The sequence below is a fragment of the Pan troglodytes genome, chromosome 21, assembly GCF_028858775.2.
Source record: "Pan troglodytes isolate AG18354 chromosome 21, NHGRI_mPanTro3-v2.0_pri, whole genome shotgun sequence".
Taxonomy (NCBI): Eukaryota; Metazoa; Chordata; class Mammalia; order Primates; family Hominidae; genus Pan; species Pan troglodytes.
In genome coordinates this window covers 22,465,931-22,490,025 of record NC_072419.2, presented here as the reverse complement: position 1 = coordinate 22,490,025, position 24,095 = coordinate 22,465,931, and the positions used below count along the sequence as shown (strand labels likewise).

The 24,095-nt window shown below is 37.7% G+C and overlaps 1 protein-coding gene and 1 long non-coding RNA gene across 15 annotated transcripts in view; one reads left to right on the top strand and one right to left on the bottom strand.

The window, feature by feature from the left end:
- The window catches only part of MACROD2 (mono-ADP ribosylhydrolase 2), a 2,047,165-nt gene that overhangs the window by 84,365 nt on the left and 1,938,705 nt on the right, over positions 1–24,095 (bottom strand). For all 13 annotated transcript variants that reach the window (XM_024352108.3, XM_063803019.1, XM_063803020.1 and 10 more), the window contains one exon: positions 2,896–2,973. In XM_024352108.3, coding sequence (XP_024207876.1) covers positions 2,896–2,973 — 78 coding nt within the window. The remainder of the gene's footprint in view (positions 1–2,895; positions 2,974–24,095) is intronic.
- Positions 1–24,095, top strand: part of LOC134809177 (uncharacterized) — a 101,173-nt gene that overhangs the window by 16,730 nt on the left and 60,348 nt on the right. The window lies entirely within an intron of this gene.

The following is a 24,095-nucleotide window of genomic DNA, read 5'->3' as shown; positions in this document are numbered from 1 at the left end:
CAGCTGGGCAATCACAGGGCTCACCTCATTTCCTGACTCTCAGGGGCCACTGAGACTTACAAAGTTTCAACACTAATTTGTACTTTTACTCTTCATCTTAATGGAAAAACATTAGAACACTTAAAATTAATTTACCTCATTCCAATAAATGCCATTATTGTGGTATATTTTAATGTTATGCATATCTTAACTCCACAAGACATCATTGTCAGTATTGATTTATACCATCAATATTTATCTAGACTTATCCAATAACTACCATTTACCTTGCCCTTAATTCCTTCCTTTATCTTTGGCCTTCTATCTGGGATTAATAGCTTTCTACTTGCAGAACACCAGAATTCTCTGGTGATGAACTGTGCCTTTCTTTTTGGTCCAAAATGTCCTTAATTAACCTTTATTCTTGAAACATACTTTTCCCCCTGGGTTTAGAATTCTTGGTTCACAGCTATTTTGTTGTATTATCTTCTTAGTTTCATTATACATATTGAAAAGTCAGCTCTCAGTCCAAGTGCTTGAAGATAACATTTTAGATGTTTTGTTTATCTTTGGTTTTCAGGAATTTTACTATGATGGGTCTTGTTGTGGATTTATTTATTTATATTATTTATAATATTTATATTTATTTATATTATTTATTTATTTACTATGATGGGCCTGGTTGTGGATTTATTTATTTATTTATTTATATTTAGTCTGCTTAGAGTTCAAAGGGCTTTTGGAACATGATGTCCTTCATCAGTGTGGGAAATTTCTCACCACATTTCTTCAACTATTGCTTCTGCCCAATTGTCTCTCTCCTTCCTTTCTGGGACTCCAACTGTACTTGTGATAGACTTTATCATAAGATCCTTAATATCTTTTTCTCTTTCTTTAGTGTGTGCCTTCCTTTCTTCCCCTACTATTTGTAATTTTGGGTATATTCTGACCTAACTTCTAGTTCACAAATCTTCTTTCGGCTGTGTCTAATATGATGTTCAGTCATAAATTCATTCATTGAATTCTTAATTTCAGTTACAGCATCATTTACTTCTAGACTCTTTCATTGTAAAATTGGTTTTGAACTTCTAGTTCTCAGCTAAAATTTCCAATCTTATCTTTATCTGCTTATACATACTCAACATATTTATCTAATACTTTGTGTTCGTAACTCTAATATTTTCAGCTCATATGAACTTCTCTTGCCTTATTGTTTTGTTTTTCATGTTACCTTTTTTCCCTCATTTTTTGGGGTATTTTTTATGTGTGTGCTGGACATTATATTTTGCAAATTATTTATATAAATGATTTGAAGCCTGTAACACTCTTTTTCACTCCTAGTAAATATTTTACATTTGCTTTTCTTAGATGCCTGAGGGGACTAGCAATCTGGACTGGTCTTAACTTAATGTGAGGATTGAGATGATTTGAAGCTGGGAAGCAGTCCACCGCCAATCTACTGCTCGTTCATTCTTCCTGCTAGGATACATATCTTTGGGGTTTCAACCCCAAAACAGAGAGTTTATCAAGGGTCATTGCCTTTTTCAGCAATGGAGCTCCAGACACCTTCTGTAGAATCAGCAAATGCCCTAAGGTAAAAAGAGCTTCAAATTCTGGGCTCACATATCTGGAGATTCATTGCCTCCCAGAGCTCAGCTTTACAGTTCTTCAGTATCTTATTAGCTCACTGATGCCTTTAAACAGTCTCTCTCTCTCCATATGTATACATGTGTATATATATATATATATATGCATAATATATAATATATGTTTATAATATATAAATATATGTATTTTTGTCTAGTTGTCTTCAGTAGGAGAAATGGTCTAAATTATTTAGACTTTCATTATTGAAAGCTAGTCTGTCTTTTTTCTCATTTTCAAACAACAGATACTATAAATTTCAAAGTTAAAGATATATATTTAGGTAAGACATTTTCATCCTAATTATGAAGGGTTATTTCAAAATTATTTGATAGAACAATTATTTCAACATTTTCGTACATTTAATTAGTCTCTTACCATATAGTCCCTTTCGAATGTGCCTTCCTCAATCTTGAGTTTTGCCTTCCTTTCTATATTATTGTTTTTGCTCAGGCCTTCTGTTAGTTTATTCAGAAAGGATACCTGGGTGTCATGTTTTCTTAATCTTTGTATTCCTGAGAAAATATTGCTCTGATTTCATGTATAAATAATAACTTCATTAACTATGGAAACTGTGCCCTTTTGAGCTCTGGAAACTGTGACTCCATTTTCTTCTAGTTTTTAGGGTTGTGGAAGAAGAAGGTTAAGGCTAATCTGACTCTGGTGGTTTTAATCACTACCTGATTTTGACTACACTTGAAAAGCCTTTCTTTATCATTTGTCTTCAGAAATTCCATGAAGCTATGCAGATGTCTGTTCTGAGTTTTTCCTTTGCCTATAAATATAATGTGTACTGTCATGTTTTGGGTGGAAGAACTGGTTTACATTAGGAAATTTTTTTCTGTTATTTTTCTAAAGATTGTTTCATTTCTGTTTGTTATGTACTCCCTTCTTGATATCCCAAGACTATGTGGATTTAATCCCCTGCATTTATTCTCCATGTTTTTCAATGAAAATATTTATTCTCATTGTTATAACACATTCATCTCAGTGTTTGCAAACCCAGTGCTTATAGAATTCAGGCAAGTAACAATAAACAAAATAAATGAAGCCAGCCTGGCACAAAAGTAATGAGTGGTGAGGATTCTGGAAAGCAAAAGTGTCTTCTAAAGATGGCAGCTACTGATCAACTGGTATTCAGTGCTAACAAAGTGTTATTGGAATTCAATATTTTTCCAGAAAAATTCAAGTCTGTGGGTTTTTTGTTTTTGTTTTTGTTTTCTGTTTCCCAGCAGAAGAAAAGAAAAGCTAATAAAGGATTTCACAACCTACCATCGGGATGATCTTGGTCATGCACAGAATGATCTGTCACTTCACCGCCTTTTGTAATACTGTCATCCTTTGCAGAATCTAACAACAAACAAGCAAAACCTTTGGTCAGCATTTTTAACTTGGAAACAGAGCAGCTTTCAGCACTAACATGATAGATTTATGTTTGAGGAAAAATAGAATTTGTTAGTTTTAAAAATAACCACTCAAATACATATGTTTGCCAATAAATAGGCGCTTTTTTTCCCCCCCATACTATGTGAGATATCTGCTCAAAGCTTACAAAGGTAGAGATGTAGCTAGCTGGGATGTCTTTTTGCAACAAATAAGAAAATAAAAGCCGGCTTTTTGCATCAGGGAAAGTCTTAGAACTATGGGAAAGGACATAAAAGGAAGGCAAAATGAAGAAGATTAAAGGACTATCTAATTTTAATGTTCTTAATGCTTCCATTACTGTGGTTGCTCACATATGGGAGTCTTGAGTCCTTGAAAAAGTCAGACACAGAACCTTGAAATCCAGTGGTAATTAAGTTCATCTTCCTCGGGAACCATAACAGTAGAACAATAGCATAGAGGGAATGCAGACCTTCTGGTCTCTGCAAGGTCATTCCCTCCCTCGCTTAGCACATTTAAACATGGAATCGTTGTATACTTATCTTTTTTTGTTATAGGATATGGTTAAACATATCCATGTTTAACATGGCTAAAAGGATTCTGTGACTATGGGCTATTGCAAAACTACAAAGGGCTCCTTGCTAAATGTTTAGGCCTCCCTGGAGGCTGTTTAAAAAGTACTGGAATGATCCTGTGAATGGATCAACAGGAAGACAGCAAGTAGGTCTCATTCATTTTCCAAACATTTAATAATGGCCAAGTATATGCCAGACACTTTTTTTAGACAGATTCTCGCTCTGTTACCCAGGCTGGATGCAGTGCTGCAACCGTAGCTCGCTGCAACCTCAAACTCCTGGGCTCAAGCAATCCTCCTGTTCTGGCCTCTGTAGTAGCTAGGACCATAGGCACAGGCCACCATGCCCACTTAGTTTTCTAATTTTTTGCATAGGCAGGATTTTGTAATTTTGCCCAAACTCGTCTTGAACTCCTGGCCTCAAAGGATCCTCCTGCCTCATACCCCCAAAGTGCTGGGATTATAGGTGTGAGACATCACACCTGGCCAGACACTGTACTTGATGTTGGGGAGCCAACAGGAAACAAAACACCAAATCTCTGCCCTCATGGAGCTTATAGTCTAGTAGATATTTTTCATGTTGCTGAAAGGAAAGCAATCCAAAGATATCTAAAAGTCATAAGCTAATCTTGTAAGCATGTGGCCATGGAGAAAGCTGGGGGTGGTACAGCAACACCTTGATTACTTACAAATGTGTTCTCTACTGAATTTGTGTCACTTGGTTGAGTTTTAACTCCCCAACAGAGCTGAATCAGGTGGAGTCTAAAATATACAATTCTTTGTTTGTTTCCTTTTCATTTCTCCCTCTGTCTCTCTCCATTCATTTCCTCTCAAAATTAGGAGATAGCTTTAAACAATATGGTTTGGAATATTATGAGAAAGTTTGTTTCTTGAACCTGCCACAAGCAACATTTGATGGACAAGTGAGAAACCTGGGTAGTTAACATATGATTCAAATTTAATAACCAGTGAAGCAAGTATTAATGTATACCCGAAGTGTGTGGTTTTAATTAACTACAAATAATTCCCCCAAGGCAAATGTTTAATTATCTGCACTGCTTCTTATTTCTTTCTGAGGCTGACAATAAGTCTAAAAGTCCAAATTTGGAAGCAAAACTGAGCACAGACACATTTGCCAAACTGTTATCTAACTTATGTCAAATTGTTTTAAACCAGCTCCCATTAAAATATGCTCTTTTAATTTTGGAGCTAAGATGTCAATTGAAAAAAAATTTTTGAATATTTTTCTCACATTAACACTAAAAATATACAATGATTTAAAAAGGTATTATATAGATCAGGCTAAATTTTAAATGTGAAAGTATTTTAGATTTAGTTATTTATTAAAAATTATATTATTTGATATTTAGTCTTGTACCACATTAATTTCTCTCAACATTAATGTTATAGAATTATCCAAGATTTTATGTTCAGTTAAAATTTATTCATTTACACTGAACAATAATTCACTGTTGTTAATCATAATGTTACATAAACATTATGATTTTGCCCAAATATTACATAAGAAACGTCTCCTCAATGGTGATTTACATCGAGTTTACAAGTTTATGATCTAATGAGTCACATAAGATGGGCGAAAAGCATTTGAAAAATTACTCACCAGACTGTATCTGTTTTATCACCAAAATCTGTGTCTTTAGCAAATAAATTATCTTTGTAATTTCAATATTCTTGGGGAGTTGCTTTAACATTATTAATGCACCTTCTGATATGTTTCTACATAATGCATTTCATTGCATCCAAGATACCATCAGTTGTTCTTTGCACTATTATTTTATGTAGTATTAGAAGAAAATGCTGCCAGATGCACTATAACGCATTATCAATTCTAAGACATGTCCTGACTTTAGAAATAAAATATATGAAAGAATGTGCATCTTAGAAACATGCCGTTGCAGTATATTCGATGTGTGCACACAAATATACATGTCTTTATGTGATGACAAGGATTTCATATCAGCACGACCCACCACCAAACCCACAAGTTCACTGTCACGTATGTGAAACTTTTCTCCAGAAATGGTTCTACCTCCACACACATCAATAAAGTAGAAGGAAAAGTACTATATAACCTCATGACAATATTCACAAATAAGCAGGTACCTATGGCAGATGGTTTCCACGAAAGTTACTTTATTAATAGGGCTCTCTGAATTTCTAGTCTTATAACCTTTAGCAGGCCTAGATTCGATTCTGTATGTTTTCAATCATGGATCTCATTACATTATATTTAGTTGTAGGTTTGAAGTGGCAGTGCAGCTTTTCTGCTTAGGGGGTGATGAAAGCTGCATTGAATATGTACGTGAAATCCTTACTCATAATGATGGAGAAAGAAAATGCATATATTCATGGTCTGAATGTTTGTGTCCCCCTAAAATTCCTAAGCTGAAATTCTAACTGCTAAGGTGATGGCACTAGGGGGTGGGGCCTTAGGAAGGTGATTAGATCATAAAGGTGGAGGCTTCATGAATGAGATTAGTACCCTTATAAAAAGATTTAAAAAGGTCCCAGAGAGTCCCCTTACCCTTTCCACCATATGAGGACACAGTTAGAAGGAACCAGAAAGTGAGTTCTCACCAGATACCGAATCTGCTGGTGCCTTGATCTTTGATTTCCCAGCCCCCAGAACTGTGAGAAATAAATTGCTTTTGCTTATAAGCCACCCAGTTAATGGTATTTTGTTGTAGGAGCCTGGACTAAGACACCAGTGTATATGGTCACTAAAATAACTTATTATTTCCATGTAAGTTCTATAAACTATGCTGAAAAATGTAGTTGCATATACTAAACTCTTGCAGCACCTTGGATTTGCATTTTACTTAATTCTAAAAATTATCATTTGGTAATGTTCAAAAACATGTAAAACAGTTATCACCTAATTCTGAGATTCAGTCAATGTTATTTTAATAACAGAGAACTGGAATTAAATTTATATGTAGCTTCCGACTTTCAAAATCTTTAAGGTCAATGTCATATTTAAAGAATTTTTTCAAATGCAAATATTAAATCAAATATTCAAGCCAAAGGGCTGTAGATAGATGTGCTTTTAAGATTAACAAGAATAAAAAAGAAACACTTTCATAAATTAAAAAAGAAAAAGCCCTCACTCAGAAAGTTGAAAAGGTTTAAAGGAATATTTAAAATAGATTAAAATAAAATGAAAAACTTCATAAAACAGAAATTCCAAAAAGTAGGTCACTTTTAATGCAGTCAATTACACGTATCTACACAGAATATTACATGTATGGATTTAAGCTGTGGTGAAAGATGACATTGCCATTTTACAAAAGATTTTCCAGACCAGTTTTGAGGAATTAGCTACTGAGCTTGATTCCTGCTCCATGAATTAATCAATGATGGCAAATCTTGAATTCTTAAGGTAGATTTGATTTGAGGAAATAGCCAACAAATATAGAGACGTGTTAAATAAATGAGGGACAATCCAACTGGCAAAAAACCATGTTGCACCAAAATTAGAGGTGAATATAAAGTATAAAACTAACTGCATGATTCACTGTCTTTGAAGATAACTATTCAAGCTAGGTGGTCTAAAAAACGCACCGAGTAAGAGAGGAAGCCCCTGACTATTATTCAGAGTGATGACAGCAGGTCATTTTGGCGTAGAACTTCTAATGGATCTGAACAAAAAAAACTGCTATACACAAAAACCTACACATAAAATAGTCTTTCTCTGTAATGCGTAAATGTCTACACATGAGTACCAGAGCTTGATGCAAAAATTGCACAGAAACACCATCACCTGGATTTTCTTTGATTCTCGTTCACTGATTTGATTATACTATGCAAAACATTTATCCTGGCCTGCTCTATAGAATCTCTGGCTTATTATGTGAAGCAATTAGGACAAAGTAATTTTTCCTCCATCTGAACCAGGTGCTTATCTAAATAAACTAGAGTCTCTCCAGCAGATAATGTTCTCACTGAAACTTTGCAGCGGCTACTCTTTTATATAGGAAAAAAGTATCCTGCAACACATTCCCAGACTATTCTGATGCTGATGATCTGAACTGTGCTTGGTCCCAGTGAAGCTGGATAAATAAGGCTGAACTATATTTACCTGAAAGGTAACAGGGCCCACAGACAGGACATTGCTCAGGGCATCAGGAGACCCAAATGAGCTATAGTTGGTCATTTGTCTTCATTACGGTCTCATTAACCTCCATTAAAAGATGGCCAATCATTCCCAGAGATATGGAATTCAGGGACAGGTTGATGTTCCTTATCTGAAATGCTTGGGCCCAGAAGGGCTTCAGATTTTGGATTTTCAAATTAGGGATCATCACCCTGTGTGCTAACAGTCTTTGAGACATGGCTGGGAAAACTACCATAATGCACAATTAATTTGATTTCTATTAGAAAACACAAATTTCAAACAATAAACTGGTGTGAAACAACTCATTCTTACATTGAAGGTGATATTCTTCTGCAAGTTGTTATTGAAAATACTAGCAAATGAGAGATGCAGTCATGGGGTTGTGATTCAGAATTTAGAGCTACAAGCTTCATAACTCTAGGGAAATTCAGGCACTTTACATAATCTCAGTTTCTGCACCTAGGAACTACAGGTGTTGAGCTGGATAATCTCTCTAAGATACCTTACAAAGCTAATCTGATTTGCTCAAATTATCTCTTTGTTCCAGCGACACTTCTTTGTAAATGTTCCCACTCTTCCTTCATCATCTGCCTACCTGAGTTGGACCGTTCTCACTGAGATTTTAACCGTGTACTTACAAAATAAAGGTTGATAGTGGGAGAAGCAGTAAGGTGTGCACCAGTGCCACACTGGCTGTCTTTAAGTCAGCGACTCGACAAAGAATCATCACAATGTAAAACAGAACAGCTGGAATATGAAGCCGGTTTGGACCATGATGGAAAAAGAAATGCTTAATTACCCTTTCAATCGAGTTACTTTTTCCCATTTGGCAATGTAAACAAAGGCAAATCTGCTCTTATTTTCAGTTGTCTGTGACTTGGTTATTTCAGTATCCTTGACCTCCATCCTTCTGATTTCTTTCTCATCTTGCCTCCCTCTCTCTTACTAAGCCTCACACCAGAGGCTCTCTTGATAACATTAAAAAATAAAATCTTACCAGGCCATGGGTGTGAAAAGTATCTATGGTTCTGAATGTAAAGGGCTTGGAATTCTGTTAAAATGTTCATCTATAAATCTGGGAGAGTACAAGTGTTTTATTTACAGCTTGGCTTAATTTGATCTGATAATGAAAGGTCATGGTGACTGTATTACTGAAAGAACCTTCTTAGGAAAAATGATAAAGGCTTTTGTGGCCTTAGCTCTGAGCCGACAGCCTGGCATCGGGTCACTGCTCCTGAGTTATTTTATTTTACGGAGAAGTTGAGGCAGGAGACAGAATTTCTCTCCAGATTCATAAATGCAGCAACTGCTGGGCTCAGATTGCTTTTAGCCAGACACTTGGAAAGTGTGGCTGAGTGTTGCTGCTGAGATCCAAGAATTTCAAGGACTAAGATATAACCTACCTTGTTGGCTCAGAACTTGTGTTTTTTTTCCAAATGTAAAGGCACCTGTTTGGAGAGTGAGACAAGCATTTGGGTCCTTTGTGGGAGATACTATGTTGAGCTTCAAAGACCTGTATGACTTCTCCCGAACATCAATTTATTCCTGACACCTAGAAGGATCCATAAACTCACCTGAGTGAGAAAGAACTGAGGCGAAATCATGGGCCCCCATTCCCCCATGTGCTTACTTTTTCTGTTTTTTTCTTTCTTCAATTTTCTCCATGCCATTGAATATAATTTTAAAATATGGGTGGCTGCAGAGTGGCTCATCGTGTGGCTCTACCACATGCTATTTTACAATCGTTTCTATTTCTGGACATTCTAATTAAATCCAATTTGGGGACTTTCTAAAAAATTATAAATTGTTGTAGTAAAGGTTCAAAGGCTGGATTCACTCTTCTCCTTCTGTTAGTCCTTCCCAACTATCTCCACCTCTGACATCTAGAGAGGCTAGATCTTTCTAGAGCTAGAGTAGTGAGAACAAAAACAGCCCATGCAAGCTAAGCCTTGTAGCCAACGTGCCCCACCCACCTCCCTGTGGACTATCCCTGAGGTTGGAGCCGATGGTGCCAGTACAGAGGGCATTCTTGTCCTGGATGGGCCAGAAGTAACCAGGAATTAATGCCCAGCTCTGGACCCCCAAGGATTTGGGAGATAAATACCCCAGCTTCCTCACCCTTCAGGGAGATGTTTCTGAATGCACTCTATACATCTCTTAGGGGAACGGAGTCTCAGTTTCCCTCAGCAGTAACTTGATCATTAATATCCCCTAGGGGCTGTCCTCCCTTCCCTGTCCCACTTCCTCACACCTCACCTGTGCTTCCTGAGAACACCTCCCAAATAAAAAGTGGGTTCACCTTTTGCACCCACAATCTTGTCTCCAATTTGCTTTTGTGGATCCGAAACTTAGAAAACCAAGATGGTCCTTCATCTGGCTCCTACCACTTAGTAGCAAATATGAGAATGCTCATCCTATTCTCCTGACTTCTAGCCTGCTGCTCTCTCACACCATGCTGTCTTTAATTACGGAGTGTTAGGGAAAGTTTCTGCCACCTAATTAGGGCAAGTTGGGAAAAAGGGTTACCGTGTTTTGCACTGTATGACCCTAGTAGCTGGGTCACAGATGACTGGTGAGTAATAGGCCCTAAGCAGACACCTCTTGCTTGGCCAACAGACACTAAGGTGGCCTGACATGAGAGCTCCACATACCAGGAGATAATTAATATTCACTTAACTGTGAAAGGAATTGATCAGCTCTTTGAGTGGATGGCTACTAGAACAGTTGTTGAGTCTCTAGAGGAACTGATGGAATGGCTGTTGCCTCCTGGGTGATCCAGTTCATGGGGCTGCTGAAATGGTTTCCTCATTCTCTGACTTTCCTGCCAACCAAACAACCTCAGTGTGTATCACTTTTGTATAACCTGAAATAGTCTAACTCACTTGGTGGTTCTTGCAAGTTCATTATTTAACTTTAATGTGTATATGTACTTTAAACATTTCTAAAGTGTTTTTTTACAAATAGTACTTTAAGAAGTTTGGGCCAGGCACGGTGGCTCATGCCTGTAATCCCAACACTTTGGGAGGCTGAGGAGGGCAGATCACGAGGTCAGGAGTTCAAGACCAGACTGGTCAACATAGTGAAACCCCGCTTCTACTAAAAATATAAAAAAACATTAGCCAGGTGTGGTGAAGGGTGCCTGTAGTCCCAGCTACTTGGGAGACTGAGACAGGAGAATCGCTTGAACCCAGGAGGCGGAGGTTGCGGTGAGCCAATATCGTGCCACTACACTCCAGCCTGGGTTGACACAGTGCGAGTCTGTCTCAAAAACAAACAAACAAACAAAAAACAAATATTACTTTAAGAAGTTTGGCATTATTCTAGATCCATTTGTAAAAACCACTCACCTTTTTAGTCATTTCAAACTGTACAGTACTCACGGAACTTATACATGGGCTGAAAGGCATTATGCCAATGAACTTACAGAAAATTAAAGACGAAACAGCCTGGTCATACAAAGTAAAACAGGTTCAGTAAATTTCATTTTCAAATATCACCCTGATGGTAGAAAAAAATCAGGGGACATCTGGTATTACAGGAAATAGGGTGTACAGAGGTATTTGTATAATGTGAACAATGTTTTGCCTCATAAACTGAGAAAAATGTGTTAAAACAAAATGCTGTAAAAAACTCACAAGAACCTTAAGAAGAATACTTAAGATTAAATTAAAAGTGTTATTTCAATTATAGAAGGATTTTGTTTTAATCTGCTATTATTTTATTAGAGTAGGCTTAACTATGAGTTCTAGAAATTATTATAATAGATTTTCCTAACGCAATGACTATATTGTCAGCTTGGCCTGACATAACAAAATACCATAGACTGGGTGGCTTAACCAACATTTATTCCTCACAGTTCTGGAGGTTGGAAATCTAAGATCAAGGTGCTGGCCAGTTCATTTTCCAGCGAAGGCTCTCTTGCCAGCTTGCAGATGGCCGCCTTCTGGTCACGTTCCTGCACAGCCTTTCCTCAGTGTGTGTGCCTGCTTTTTATAAGGACACTAATTCTATCGTGGGGACCCACCCTCATAACCTCATCTAGCCTCAATTACTTCCCCAAAGGTCCTATCCCCAAATACCATCACGTTGGAGGTTAGGGCTTCAACATATGAATTTGTTGGGGGTGGAGGGGACAAACACGAAGTCCATAGCACTGACATATGCATTTGTGCACATGGATACTTGGATGGTTTATTTCCCTTTGAATGTTAGCCATTCAAATTAGTATACCTGCTGCATATCAGAAGAAAGCCTCAGAATAGATTTGGAAATGGGATTTTACCCAAGTCCAAGGTTCTCTTTCTCCATTTCAGTTCTCTGGCATCACATTTTCATTTGATCCTTAAAATACACCACATTGTCAGTGTTTGTATAGCATGAATAAAGTAGTCATGAGGGAATCCAAAGCGATATTCAAAACACTTGATAACTGGTAGGGTGTTGGCTAATCAGAATGCACATGTCCACAGTGGTGGGGCAAGGCCGTGGAGCCCTGCTGGTGTCCTAGGATGGCAGGGAGGTGGTGGGAAGGGTCACTTGAAAGGAGAGGCATTAATCATTGTTTGCCGAACACTATGTAAATGTTTCAGTGTTTTAAAAATGCTTGCAGCAGGATTAGAGTGTACTGGCGGAATATCAGTTCTGTGTGTAATAGAGAAATATATTGATAAATTTTCCAAAAAGTAATGAGAGTATTTCATTAACTGTAAGTCTCTGATGTTCTCATATTGATGAAAAGAATAAGAAGTAGCTTTCCCTAAGAGTCTATAATCTAAGGACTGAATAATCCTCAAACATATTTGTGATAACCTCTTATTTTGTGGTCCTTATCTGATAAAGCACCATTGCAAATAGAACCAGCAAAAACTTTGGGTTAGTCCTTCTGTGTGGAACACCACATCTCTTTAGGCCAGCATCACATCCCCTGCCTCTCTGGCACACCCACACCACCCCACTGCTCCCTACATCACTGGAGAGGAAAACTCATGCAATCAGATCAGGCCAGCCTCGTTGGTAGGTGAAGCTGATGGCCACCATGTTGGGAGATATAAGGGGGCCAGATAAGGCCATCTGTTCCTAAGTACCCGCCCTGACCCCTCACACTTCCCAGAGGAGACTTCCTTCTTTGGGCAGAATGCCTTTTGAGACTTTTTAAAATGCAGAGCTCCTTGGAAGGATCCCACTTGTGACATTTGGAGTAATGACTTAATAACTAGTTGCTAAAGATTAGTCCAAAGTCAGCTGAGAACAGGAGAGGATGGCATTGAGCAGGGACCAAGAGGGAGGGAAGGATCTTAATTAAACAGAGGTCATGAGAGAGCATCAAGGTTATGTATGTTTATGCTCCAACCTAGAGACGTATGAAGTGGGTCACTTTAAAGGTAAACCTCTATTTGTTATTTAGGAGAAACAACTGTGAGACCGCCAAATTAAAGTGCATGTTTTTCACATTACTAAAAAATTTCCCAAAAGTTGCATTCATAATTTTTGTAAAAAATTCAAATTCTTAACGTTATGTTGAATATAAACATACCTAAAGTACAAAATTCGTAAGAGTGCAGCTTGATGAATTATCACAAAATGAATACTCCTGCATAACCAGGACCAGCTCAAGCAGTAGAACATGTCTACCATTTTCCTCCTTTCTACCCATTATCCTCCTTTCCAGCCACTACCCTCACTCTAATCATCACCACTCTAACTCTCAACAGCATCTATAAGTTGTGCCTGTTTGGGGACTTGACGTAAATTGAATGACACATAACCTGTCCTTTTCTGTGTCTTCTTGCTTTTGCACAACATTACGTTTGTGAAATTCATTCATATTTTTGCATGTGAAAGTGAATTTTAATTGCACTCTGAAGGCTGGCCACATCAGCAGATTCTACGGTAAATCTTTTTTGAAGAGTAAAAATAGTATTTTTTTCTTTTTCAAACATAAAACATTCACCGCTGTCCTATATTCTGTCTCCAACTTATTATTTTGTTACTACAGCCACTCTTAAATGTTAGTGTACATTAGGAGTAGGATCCCTGGAAGGGCTTGCTAGCATACAGACTGCAGGGCCCCAACCCCAGAGCTTCAGATCCTGAAGGTCTGGGGTAGGGACTGAGAATTTGCATGTCTAACAAGTTCCCAGATGACACCGCTGCTGCTGTTCCAGGGAACACTCTTTGAGAGCCATTGCCTTAGCATATACTGAATTTGTATCTATCTGTATGCACTTCTTTTTTGTGTCTAAGTCATCTTTCATTTAAAGTAGGACTTTTGGATAAGTATCCTCACGTGGACTGCCCACAGATTTTCCACTACAGAGAGAGCAGCCTCTAACATGTGATGAGGAGGGATGCACAGCTCTCTGAGTGACAGAATCTGGGAGCTCCCCATCAATATGTGAAGATATAAGAGACATTTTCAAAGCATCTCTCCTTCACATTAGATTTAGTGGGTCTTACTGTTAAAAATCTGAAACTCTTTGGTTGGCATGCATTCATAAGAAGAACAACAACAAACTAATCTGTGGAATCAAGAAAGGCTCAGGTCATATCATTACTGATTGCATCAAACTCTGCAGGCAAGAACTCCTTAAGAACAAAGCTCAAAGACTAAAAGTAATAGACAATTCCTACAACACATTCTCATGAAGCTAAATCCAGACACTGTCCAATCCATTAGCCACCAGCCAGCCACATGTGGCTACTGAGTATTTGTGATGTGGTGAGTCCGAATGACATATGCTGTAAGTATAAAATACACACCAAGTTTCACAGACTTAGCTCATACACATACAAAGAATGTAAAATATTGTATCAATAATTTATTTTTAGTTTTTTTTTCCTTCAACTTTCATTATAAGTCCTGGGGTACATGTGCAGGATGTGCAGGTTTGTTACATAGGTAAACATACGCCATGGTGGTTTGCTGCACAGATCAGCCTATTACCCTGGTATTAAGCCCAGTATCCATTAGCTATTCTTCCTGACGCATGTATCAATAATTTTTATGTTGACTACATTTTGCAAATATTCTATTTGGATATAATGGTTAAATAAAATGTATAATTAAAATTATTTTCCTTTTTTTTCTTAGTGTGCCTTTTTGAAAATTTAAAACTACTAATATGTAGTACTAATATGTAGTTCTCGTTTATGGTTCACATTTATTTCTACTGGACAATGCTGTTCTAGATAATTTAGCATTAGCCTGATTTATACAAATACTTAAATACGTGTTTATTTGAAGGGCAGAATTAGGAAGATGGAAAATTATAGCTTGCCAAAGGATCATCCATTAGAAACTAGGAAATCTAATTTGGCTTACAGAGAAGGATGTGCAAATGGTGACAGAAATGGCTGGGAAGAAGACCTAACTAGAGAATGTTCTGAGAAGGAATTGGAGGATGAAAGAGAATGGTACATTTGTAACAGCTACCCAAACCACCTTACACCTGAACAATACCCAATGGTTGAAAATTTTTGCTTTATGTTGATTGGACCTAAATTTCTTAGTCTGATATTCAGAGTCCTCCATAATCAGGACTGTGTGTCAGCAATGAATTAATGAGTGGGTCATGGATCCATCATTTAAGTCAATTGGGTTTATTCATTGTACCTAAAATAGGTCTTCTGATGTCCTTCTTCCAATCTTTCATAGATGCTCTTTTTCCCAACTAGAATACCTTCCATTTGCACACCCTTCACATCCCAGCCCAAATCTCATATTCTCTACCCACATTTCACAGACAACCCCAAGCAGAGATGCTCCTCAACCCTAAGCTCCTTAGTATGTTTCAATGTAATCCTTTTTTGACACTTACCATGATCTGTCTGACTTTTTTTGCTGCCCTGCAACCTAGTTATGTGGCCTCAGGCCAGCTATGTTATTGCTCTGTGCGCTTCACTTTCCTCATTTGTAAAGTGGGATGGTAATTGTATTCATATCATAGATGAGAGCAGTAGGCATGAAAACATGTGCAGTTCTTAGAATAGAAACTGATGTATAATAAGGATTTGATAAATATTAGCTGCTGATATTATTGTTGCTGATATTAGCTATGTAGCACATGCTTGTATATCTCATATTTCCATCTAGATTGTAAATTCCTTGAAAGGCAAGAACTGTATTTTCTTTTTAATATTGCATAATGTCTTAAAAAAGTTAAGACCCAATAAATATCTGTTGATGGCCATAAGAGATGTCAATAAATTTTAATTGGTACCTCTGTAGGCCATACTGTGTACTAATCACAGGGATAAAATGGTGGACAACATAAATACTGTCTTTCCACTCATGAAACCTAAATTATAGTACTGGGAGGTGGATAGGAGGAAAGTATGCAAACAACAACAGAAAAAGATTTACATAGTTAGAGATGGCAGTGAGTGTTATAAAGCAACACATAGGAGGCTGAGATGGAGGTTTAGTGGAGGTGGCTTTACCAAAAAGATGACCAGAGAAAGCTGTGTTGAGGCAGAAGCACAATGAGAGGAGTGGGAGAGGTGTGAGATGAGACTGGAGAGACAGGGAAAGTCTGCAATGGAAAGGTGCACCTAACAGGCTATAGTGAGCTATTTGCATTTTACTTGGAGGGAAACCTGAGGGTATTATGGGCATTCAAGAAGGAGTGTGCTGGGATCTGTTTACTTTGCTTTGTCTAGTAATGGTGATAGACTTTTTACCCAATTTATGAAATGAAATTATCTTCAAGTGCAATATATTAATATGACCCTGAACTTTGACTTATATAAAGGTTTGCTCATTTATATAGGGTTCAAACATAAACACTTAATCTTGGGCTCATTAAAGCCAGCTATCTGTTTAACACATGCATGTGTGAACTCCAAGATCAAAAATATAATTAGTTTTCTGCCACAAGAAAAAACAGTGAGCAAATTCATGAATCAGGGTTCTATCTGAACCTCCATAGTGACATTCTCATTTATTAATTTATGTAAAGACCCTGTTGCTTCATAACAGGTGTCAGTTTTGAGGGAACGACTCCAAATATGATTTTGGAATAAGGATGTAAATAATGAAAATGTAATAAAAATTATAGAGTGAGTCTGCTATAAAACACAGAGCAGGCAGAAATCAAAACATACTATCATTTAGTTCTAGGCATCACTGACTTTAAAAACAGCAGACAACTTGAAACATACCATTTTCCTTGAAAACAGAAACGTTTTTACAAAATCTAGTATTTATCACTCATTTTTTCCTTGCTGAATTAGCTGAGATTCAAAAAAGCCTTAACTTATGTGTATGCATGTTTCCTTTTTTAGCTAAATTTTACATGAAATAAATTTGTTTCATTTTTAAATTGACAAAATAATTCTTCATATTCATAGGGTACACGGTGACGTTTCAATACTTATAATATAGAGTGATCAGATTGGGGTAATTAGCATATCCATCATCTGGAACATTTATCATTTCTTTGTGTTGGGAACATTCAATATACTCCTTCTGGCTATTGGAAACTATAATGTATATTATTGTTAACTATATTCATCCTATAATGCTATAGAATGCTAGAATTTATTTCTTGGATCTGGTTATAATTTTGTATCCTTTAACACATCTCTTTCTATCCCTGCCACTTCCCCCTCCCCTTTCCAGCCTCTAGTATCCTGAACTACTTTTTACTTCTATGAGACCAACCTTTCTTAGCTTCTGCCTATGAGTGAAAACATGCGGTGTTTAACTTTCTTTTCCTGACTCATTTCCCTTAACATCATGTTCTCCAGTTCTATCCATGTTGCCATAAATGACAGGCTTTCTTTTTTATGGCTAAATAATATTCTATTGTGTATGTTTATCATGAGCAGACTCATAAGGAAAAGAAACCCCCACAGAAATGGGAGAGTTTTCGAAAAGTCTCTTCTCAATACTATTCTTTTGAGATCAGACTAGATCGGGTGCATTCAGGGTGGTATGGTGGTAGACGCAAATCTATTATTCAGCCTTCAACTTGTGTGGCTTCAGGCATGTTACCCAACCTAAGTCTTGGTTGGATAAAATTAGAGAAAATTAGGGAAATACAAACAATATCATCCATCTCTGGAAGATACAGGGCAGCTGTTCAACCAACTTGTTCCCCTAAAGTCTGGTGTGCTCTGTTGGCTCCATCTTGAGAGAAGCCCCCAGGAAAGAATCTGGGAGGGGCTTTGACCATGGACAATACTGTGGAGAAGAGGGAGATGTACGTGCGGAAGGGTAACCTTGAGCAGGATGCTTGGTGGTGTTTACCTGCTTTTCCTCCTGCTGATGCTGGTATATGTCAGTATTAGATGATAAATCAAGTGGTTGGATATCCAAGTCTAGAGTGGTCTACACTAGGATTCTGGTAGGCAGAAAGCTGCAGGAAGCAAGAAGCTGGAAGCCAGAAGCAGGATGCAGAAAGATGCAGGACTGATAAAAAAAAAAAATGGTTTCTGATTTTCCTGAAACCATGAAGGAAGATTCAGGGAAACCCAGTGCCTGGTACTTGGAGTGGTCTCAAGGCTTTAACCATCCACCCTGAGGAAGAGGTTGACAGAAATATTTGTCTCATTATGTATTAGTCTGTTTTCATGCTACTGATAAAGACATACTCAAGACTGGGAAGAAAAACAGGTTTAATGGACTTACAGTTCCACATGGCTGGGGAAGCCTCACGATCATGGCAGAAGGCAAGGAGGAGCAAGTGACATCTTACATGGATGGTGGCAGGCAAAGAGAGAGCTTATGCAGGGAAACTCCCCCATATAATACCATCAGATCTTGTGAGACTTACTATCGCCAGAACAGCATGGGAAAGACCTGCCCCCCATGATTCAATTACCTCCCACCGGGTCCCTCCCACTACATGTGGTAATGTAAGATGAGATATGGGTGGGGACATAGCCAAACCATATCACATTACACGTTTAGGATAGAATTCAGTGAATATTTGGTAATTGATTCTGCCTCATTCCGTGTTTAAGATAGGTGTGGTTGGCATAGATAACATTTACGGGTGATTTACGTAAATTGAAACAGTGTAATGGGTTTACATGCTTTTTGAAAACCATAGATCTTTATGAGACCTTTATGTATGAGTCAGGCTGGGAGAAATATCGCCTTGCACATATTTGTGTTTGTTCTCAAAACAGGGTGTGTGTGCATGCATGCGCTTGCATGTTTTGAGTACACATATATGTTTATGTGAGTGTCACTGCCCCTTGTGCCTGAGGAAAATAATCAATTTTTGCCTTTCCATTCTAATTTGACACATCTGGTGCAAAATAACAGGGCTAATTTCAAAATGAAATAGGAAAACAATCTTCTCATTAAATGCCATCAATGTTTAAACCTTGTCTTTTTACTTGATTAAAAAATGTTCCAGTCTTTGCCACTAGCCAGCCAATTATTCCTTTCTTCTTATTAAAGAATGCAGCAGTTGAGACATCTTCCCCTGTGCTCTTTCTCTCTCTCTCTTTGTGTGTGTGTGTGTGTGTGTGTGTGTGTGTGTGTGTGTGTGTCTAGATAAATATATCCTCCTAGGAACAGTGGCAGAATAGCTGACAACAAATGCCATTAGAAAAGAGTCAGAGCAAAACATTCCTCCTTGTGAAAACCTATTGTCAAAAACGAAGATAGGCTACATCCCTTTCTGAAACTTGAGAGAATGTTTTTCCGATACCACTCCATAACCATAAATTCAAGAAGGCCAGACTCCATTTTTAAAAGGTAATTTACCATTGCCTATTTTGTATTATAACAATGGGTATGACTTCTTAAAATCAAAACTTTAAACTGCGTTCTTGAGTTCTTCCAGATGGGATGTGGAATGGTTTCCCAAACTGTGTTTTGTATGACTTTTAGAAAGTTCTACCAACAAAAAAGGGGCGAGCAAGCAAACAAAATTTCACAAAATCACATTTAGTTAATTAACGTGGGAAAAGCCCCATACTTCCATCTCCCCTGAGCATTTCAATTCATGTTAGCATGCTGAAGGCTCTGAGTTCTGTGTTATAGAAAAACTACTTAACTTTGCCTAATTTCGTAGTTTCCAAAATGTTTTGACGGCTGAACTCATTTATCAAAGAACAATTATTATCATCAAAGATGCTATAAAATTTTAAACATGGGAATATCTGAGCAAGAGCCCCACCGTGTTGCTTATAGATCTGAATTCACTTCAAAGGAAGTGCCTTTTTCCAGCATTTTTGCCCAGTCAAAATACAATGACGTGCCATTCTACATGAACTATTGTCATGCTTTCTGTTTTTCAGTAGAGCCACCTCTTTGTTTAGTTTTTGTTTTTGTCTTTTTTGACAGGGTTAAAGAAGCAGGTCCACTTTATTTACAATGATCAGTTGGTGACACATGGATCTTTGGGCTTTCTGTGGCCTTGTGGAGACTCCCGGGCAGAGGCCACTCCTGTTAGGTTAACACACCCTCCTTCCTCATCCTGCTATGAGAGTCCTGCTGCTGTCAGAATCCACCTGCCCTGAGTACAGTCCTATCTATATAGTGTCAAAAATACATACCTTCAAAATTAGCTCTGGAAATACTTTTAAAAGCTCTTAAATTACAGTATTTATTTTTAAATTCAAATATTAATGTGTATGTGAGTCCAATGCACATTAAAGTTTGAGAACCACTGAGCTAGCCTGAATGATATTTTATAGAAAAATAGACTACACTTAACTAGTAAATGTTTTGTGTTTACTCAGATTGGCTAGACACACCACCTTTTGTGGAAATACTCTACAGAGTTACTCCAAATATTATTTTTTATACTAATTAACAAGAAATGACAGGGTCAGAAAAATACATACTCTTAAAAATAGTACACTTTTGGGAGTCAAAGTTAAACATTTAAAAATATGAGTCAGAGATATTATGATTTTAATTTGTAGACAGAAAAGACTTCATGCATTTTTGGTTGGGTAAGTATACATCTTGGGTTTCTCTAGTCCTAGTGAATCAGGTCAATTCTGGTATAATTATTCTGGTATAGTAGAGTGTGAATCACTCTAAAAATTGTGCTGGTTTTGAAGATCTATGATTACTTTTATTAGGTGATGCCCACAAAAGCATTTCAAAATATGGACTAGGCACCTTCCATTCTAGGTCTTATCTATAAGAGAATAAAACACAAAGCAGGCAGAAAAATCTATGGAAGGCACTAAGGAATGTCTGGTATTCAAGCGAAGATACCCAGTTAACAAATCTCCATTGGGGAATGGGGGCCAGGTAGAGATTTCTTAGGTGTTTCTGCTTGCTGGCATAGTTTACTCTGGTTGCTTTTCAATATTCAACTGGTGCACGCCCTATGGTGTACTGGAGAATGCTCATCTTGATGGTCAGGGGCTGGGCAACATCTGTTGTTAAATATTTTGAATGTTACCTGTTACTGAACTTCTCTAACCTGCGTTAGCATATCAATATATTTCTTGATTTGGTGATGATTCAATGACATATGACTGTGCCACCTGGGGTAGTTAGGATTTTAAAGCCAGCAAATAAATTTAATAACAATAATTGTAAAAAACAATAATGCTGCCAACTCAAAGTTTACTATGTTTGAGAAGCTGCTGTAAGCACTTTAAATATATTAACTCTTTCAGTTTTAGCAACCCTGTGATATAAATACTATTACAATTCCATTTTTTACACATCAGAAAACGGAGGCATAAGCTAAAAACATTACCTAAGGCCACACAGCAATGGCGATGTGAATTTGAAATAAATTGAGACTCATAAAGGCTTCGTGGCTTGGCCCAAGGAATTCAAAAACAAGGCCACTAAATTTGAAAATGATCACAAGGATACTCATATAAATTTGGACCTATTTGGACATAAATTCGGGTCCAAAACACTATGTTGGACAAAGGAATTGTAAACCCATTCAAATAATCTCCATGTCCTAGTCTAGGATGATTTTGTTTACAAGTCTTATTCACAAGATCTTTAGAAATATGTCCCAAGAGAGCATGTAATGGAATTGACTGTTACAAATATATTATTATAGCCATACTTAATTAGTAAGGAAAAGTAATATATGCATATTAAAGTGTATTTGGAAAGGAACTACCACTTACCTTCCAATTGCCACTTAGGAATATTTTAAACTATATTAAATAGTAGATAAACATGTACTTCCTTAAAAGAAGTTTATTTTATTCTCTTAGAGGGGAAGAATATCAAAGTCTGAAAGTGAACAAATAGGAAAAGTCTTGGGCTTGAATGTACTTTTATATTTCCGCAGTGTGACAGTTTTGGGAAAATTTACTTCTGAAACAAGAGAATTCTGAAAGGGAATTTCTTTTATTAGGAATCTTAATCATAGTAAAAAACAAATTTGGGAAAGTGGCTATAATATTAGAATTAAAAGTGGCCCATTTTCTTTTCTTTTCTTTTTCCCTTTTTTTTTTTTTTTTTTTTTTTTTGCAGTTGCAAGATTTAATAGAGTGAAAACAGAGCTCCCATAAATGGGAGGGGACCCAAAGGGGGTTGCTGTTGCTGGCTTGAATGCCTGGGTTTATATGCTGATCATTGTCCCTCCCACTGTGCTCTCAGGTGATAGATGATTGTCTATTTCTTTACCTCCTGTTTTAGCCTAATTAGCATTTTAGTAAGCTCTCTTTACTACCTCACTGGTTGGGTGTGAGCTAAGTTGCAAGCCCCATGCTTAAAGGTGGATGCAGTCACCTTCCCAGCTAGGCTTAGGGATTCTTAGTCGGCCTAGGAAATCCAGCTTGTCCTGTCTCTCAATCCCCCCTCTCAACAGGAAAACCCAAGTGCTGTTGGGGAGGTTGGCCGATGACTGCTCTAACTGCTTCCTGCTGAATTGGGGCATAGTAGGCGTCATGCAGTTGAGATTTCCTCAGGAGGGGTGCCTTCGATGTCATCAACATTGGATGCACTAGCAAAAAGTGGCCCATTTTCTATGATAGGTTCTATCTCCAATTCTCTAGTTAATTCTTGTGGAAAAAAATTCCAGATAATTTCCCATTCATACTTTCTAGAATCATGTGAAGTCTCTAATTTTATGCAAGGCTCTCAATTAAATTCTCCAAGAAACTGTTAAATCATCAACAGCATTATAGAAACTGTTAGGTACACACCATTTTATTCCTTTTGATTAAACAAATATGAGGACCTACTATGTGCAAGCCACTGTGTTGAGTGTAGGGAAAAGAAAGAGCGATCAGACTGTTACTGTGTCTATGTAGAAAGGGAAGACATAAGAAACTCCATTTTGACCTGTACCCTGAACAATTGCTTTGCCCTGAGATGCTGTTAATCTGTAACTTTGCCCCAACCTTGAGCTCACAGAAACATGTGTTGTATGGAATCAAGGTTTAAGGGATCTAGGGATGTGCAGGATGTGCCTTGTTAACATAATGTTTACAGGCACTATGCTTGGTAAAAGTCATTGCCATTCTCCAGTCTCAATAAACCAGGGGCACAACGCACTGTGGAAAGCCGCAGGGACCTCTGCCCTGGAAAGCTGGGTATTGTCCAAGGTTTTTCCCCATGTGATAGTCTGAAGTATGGCCTTGTGGGATGGGAAAGACCTGACCATTCCCCAGCCCGACACCTGTGAAGGGTCTGTACTGAGGAGGATTAGTAAAAGAGGAGAGCCTCTTGCAGTTCAGATTGAGGAAGGCCTCTGTCTCCTGCCTGCCCCTGGGAACTGAATGTCTCGGTATAAAACCCGATTGTACATTTGTTCAATTCTGAGATAGGAGAAAAACTGCCCTGTGGCGGGAGTCGAGACATGTTGGCAGCAATGCTGCTTTATTATTTTTTACTCCACTGAGATGTTTGGGTAGAGAAAAGCATAAATCTGGCCTATGTGCACATCCAGGCATAGTACCTTCCCTTAAACTTATTTGTGACACAGATTTCTTTGCTCACATGTTTTCTTGCTGACCTTCTCCCCACTATCACCCTGCTCTCCTGCCGCATTCCTCTTGCTGAGATGGTGGAAATAGTAATTAATAAATACTGAGGGAACTCAGAGACCGGTGCCAGTGCAGGTCCTCCGTGTGCTGAGTGCTGGTCCCCTGGGCCCACTTTTCTTTCTCTATACTTTGTCTCTGTGTCTTATTTGTTTTCTCAGTCTCTCATCCCACCTGACAAGAAATACCCACAGGTGTGGAGGGGCTGGCCCCCTGCATTGAGCTTTGTGGAGAACATAAAAATGAATGAGATTTTGTACCTACTCTTAAGAGATCTACATTCTACTGAGTTAGATAAGTATATAACTAATATTGATACAATATAGTTCATGATAACATTTAAGGTTTACAAACAAATTTATGAGAAGCAGGATAGTTTACTACTCTATGGGGTGAATTGTAATGAAGAGAACAGAAATCAAGAAAGGTGAAAATATGCATGCA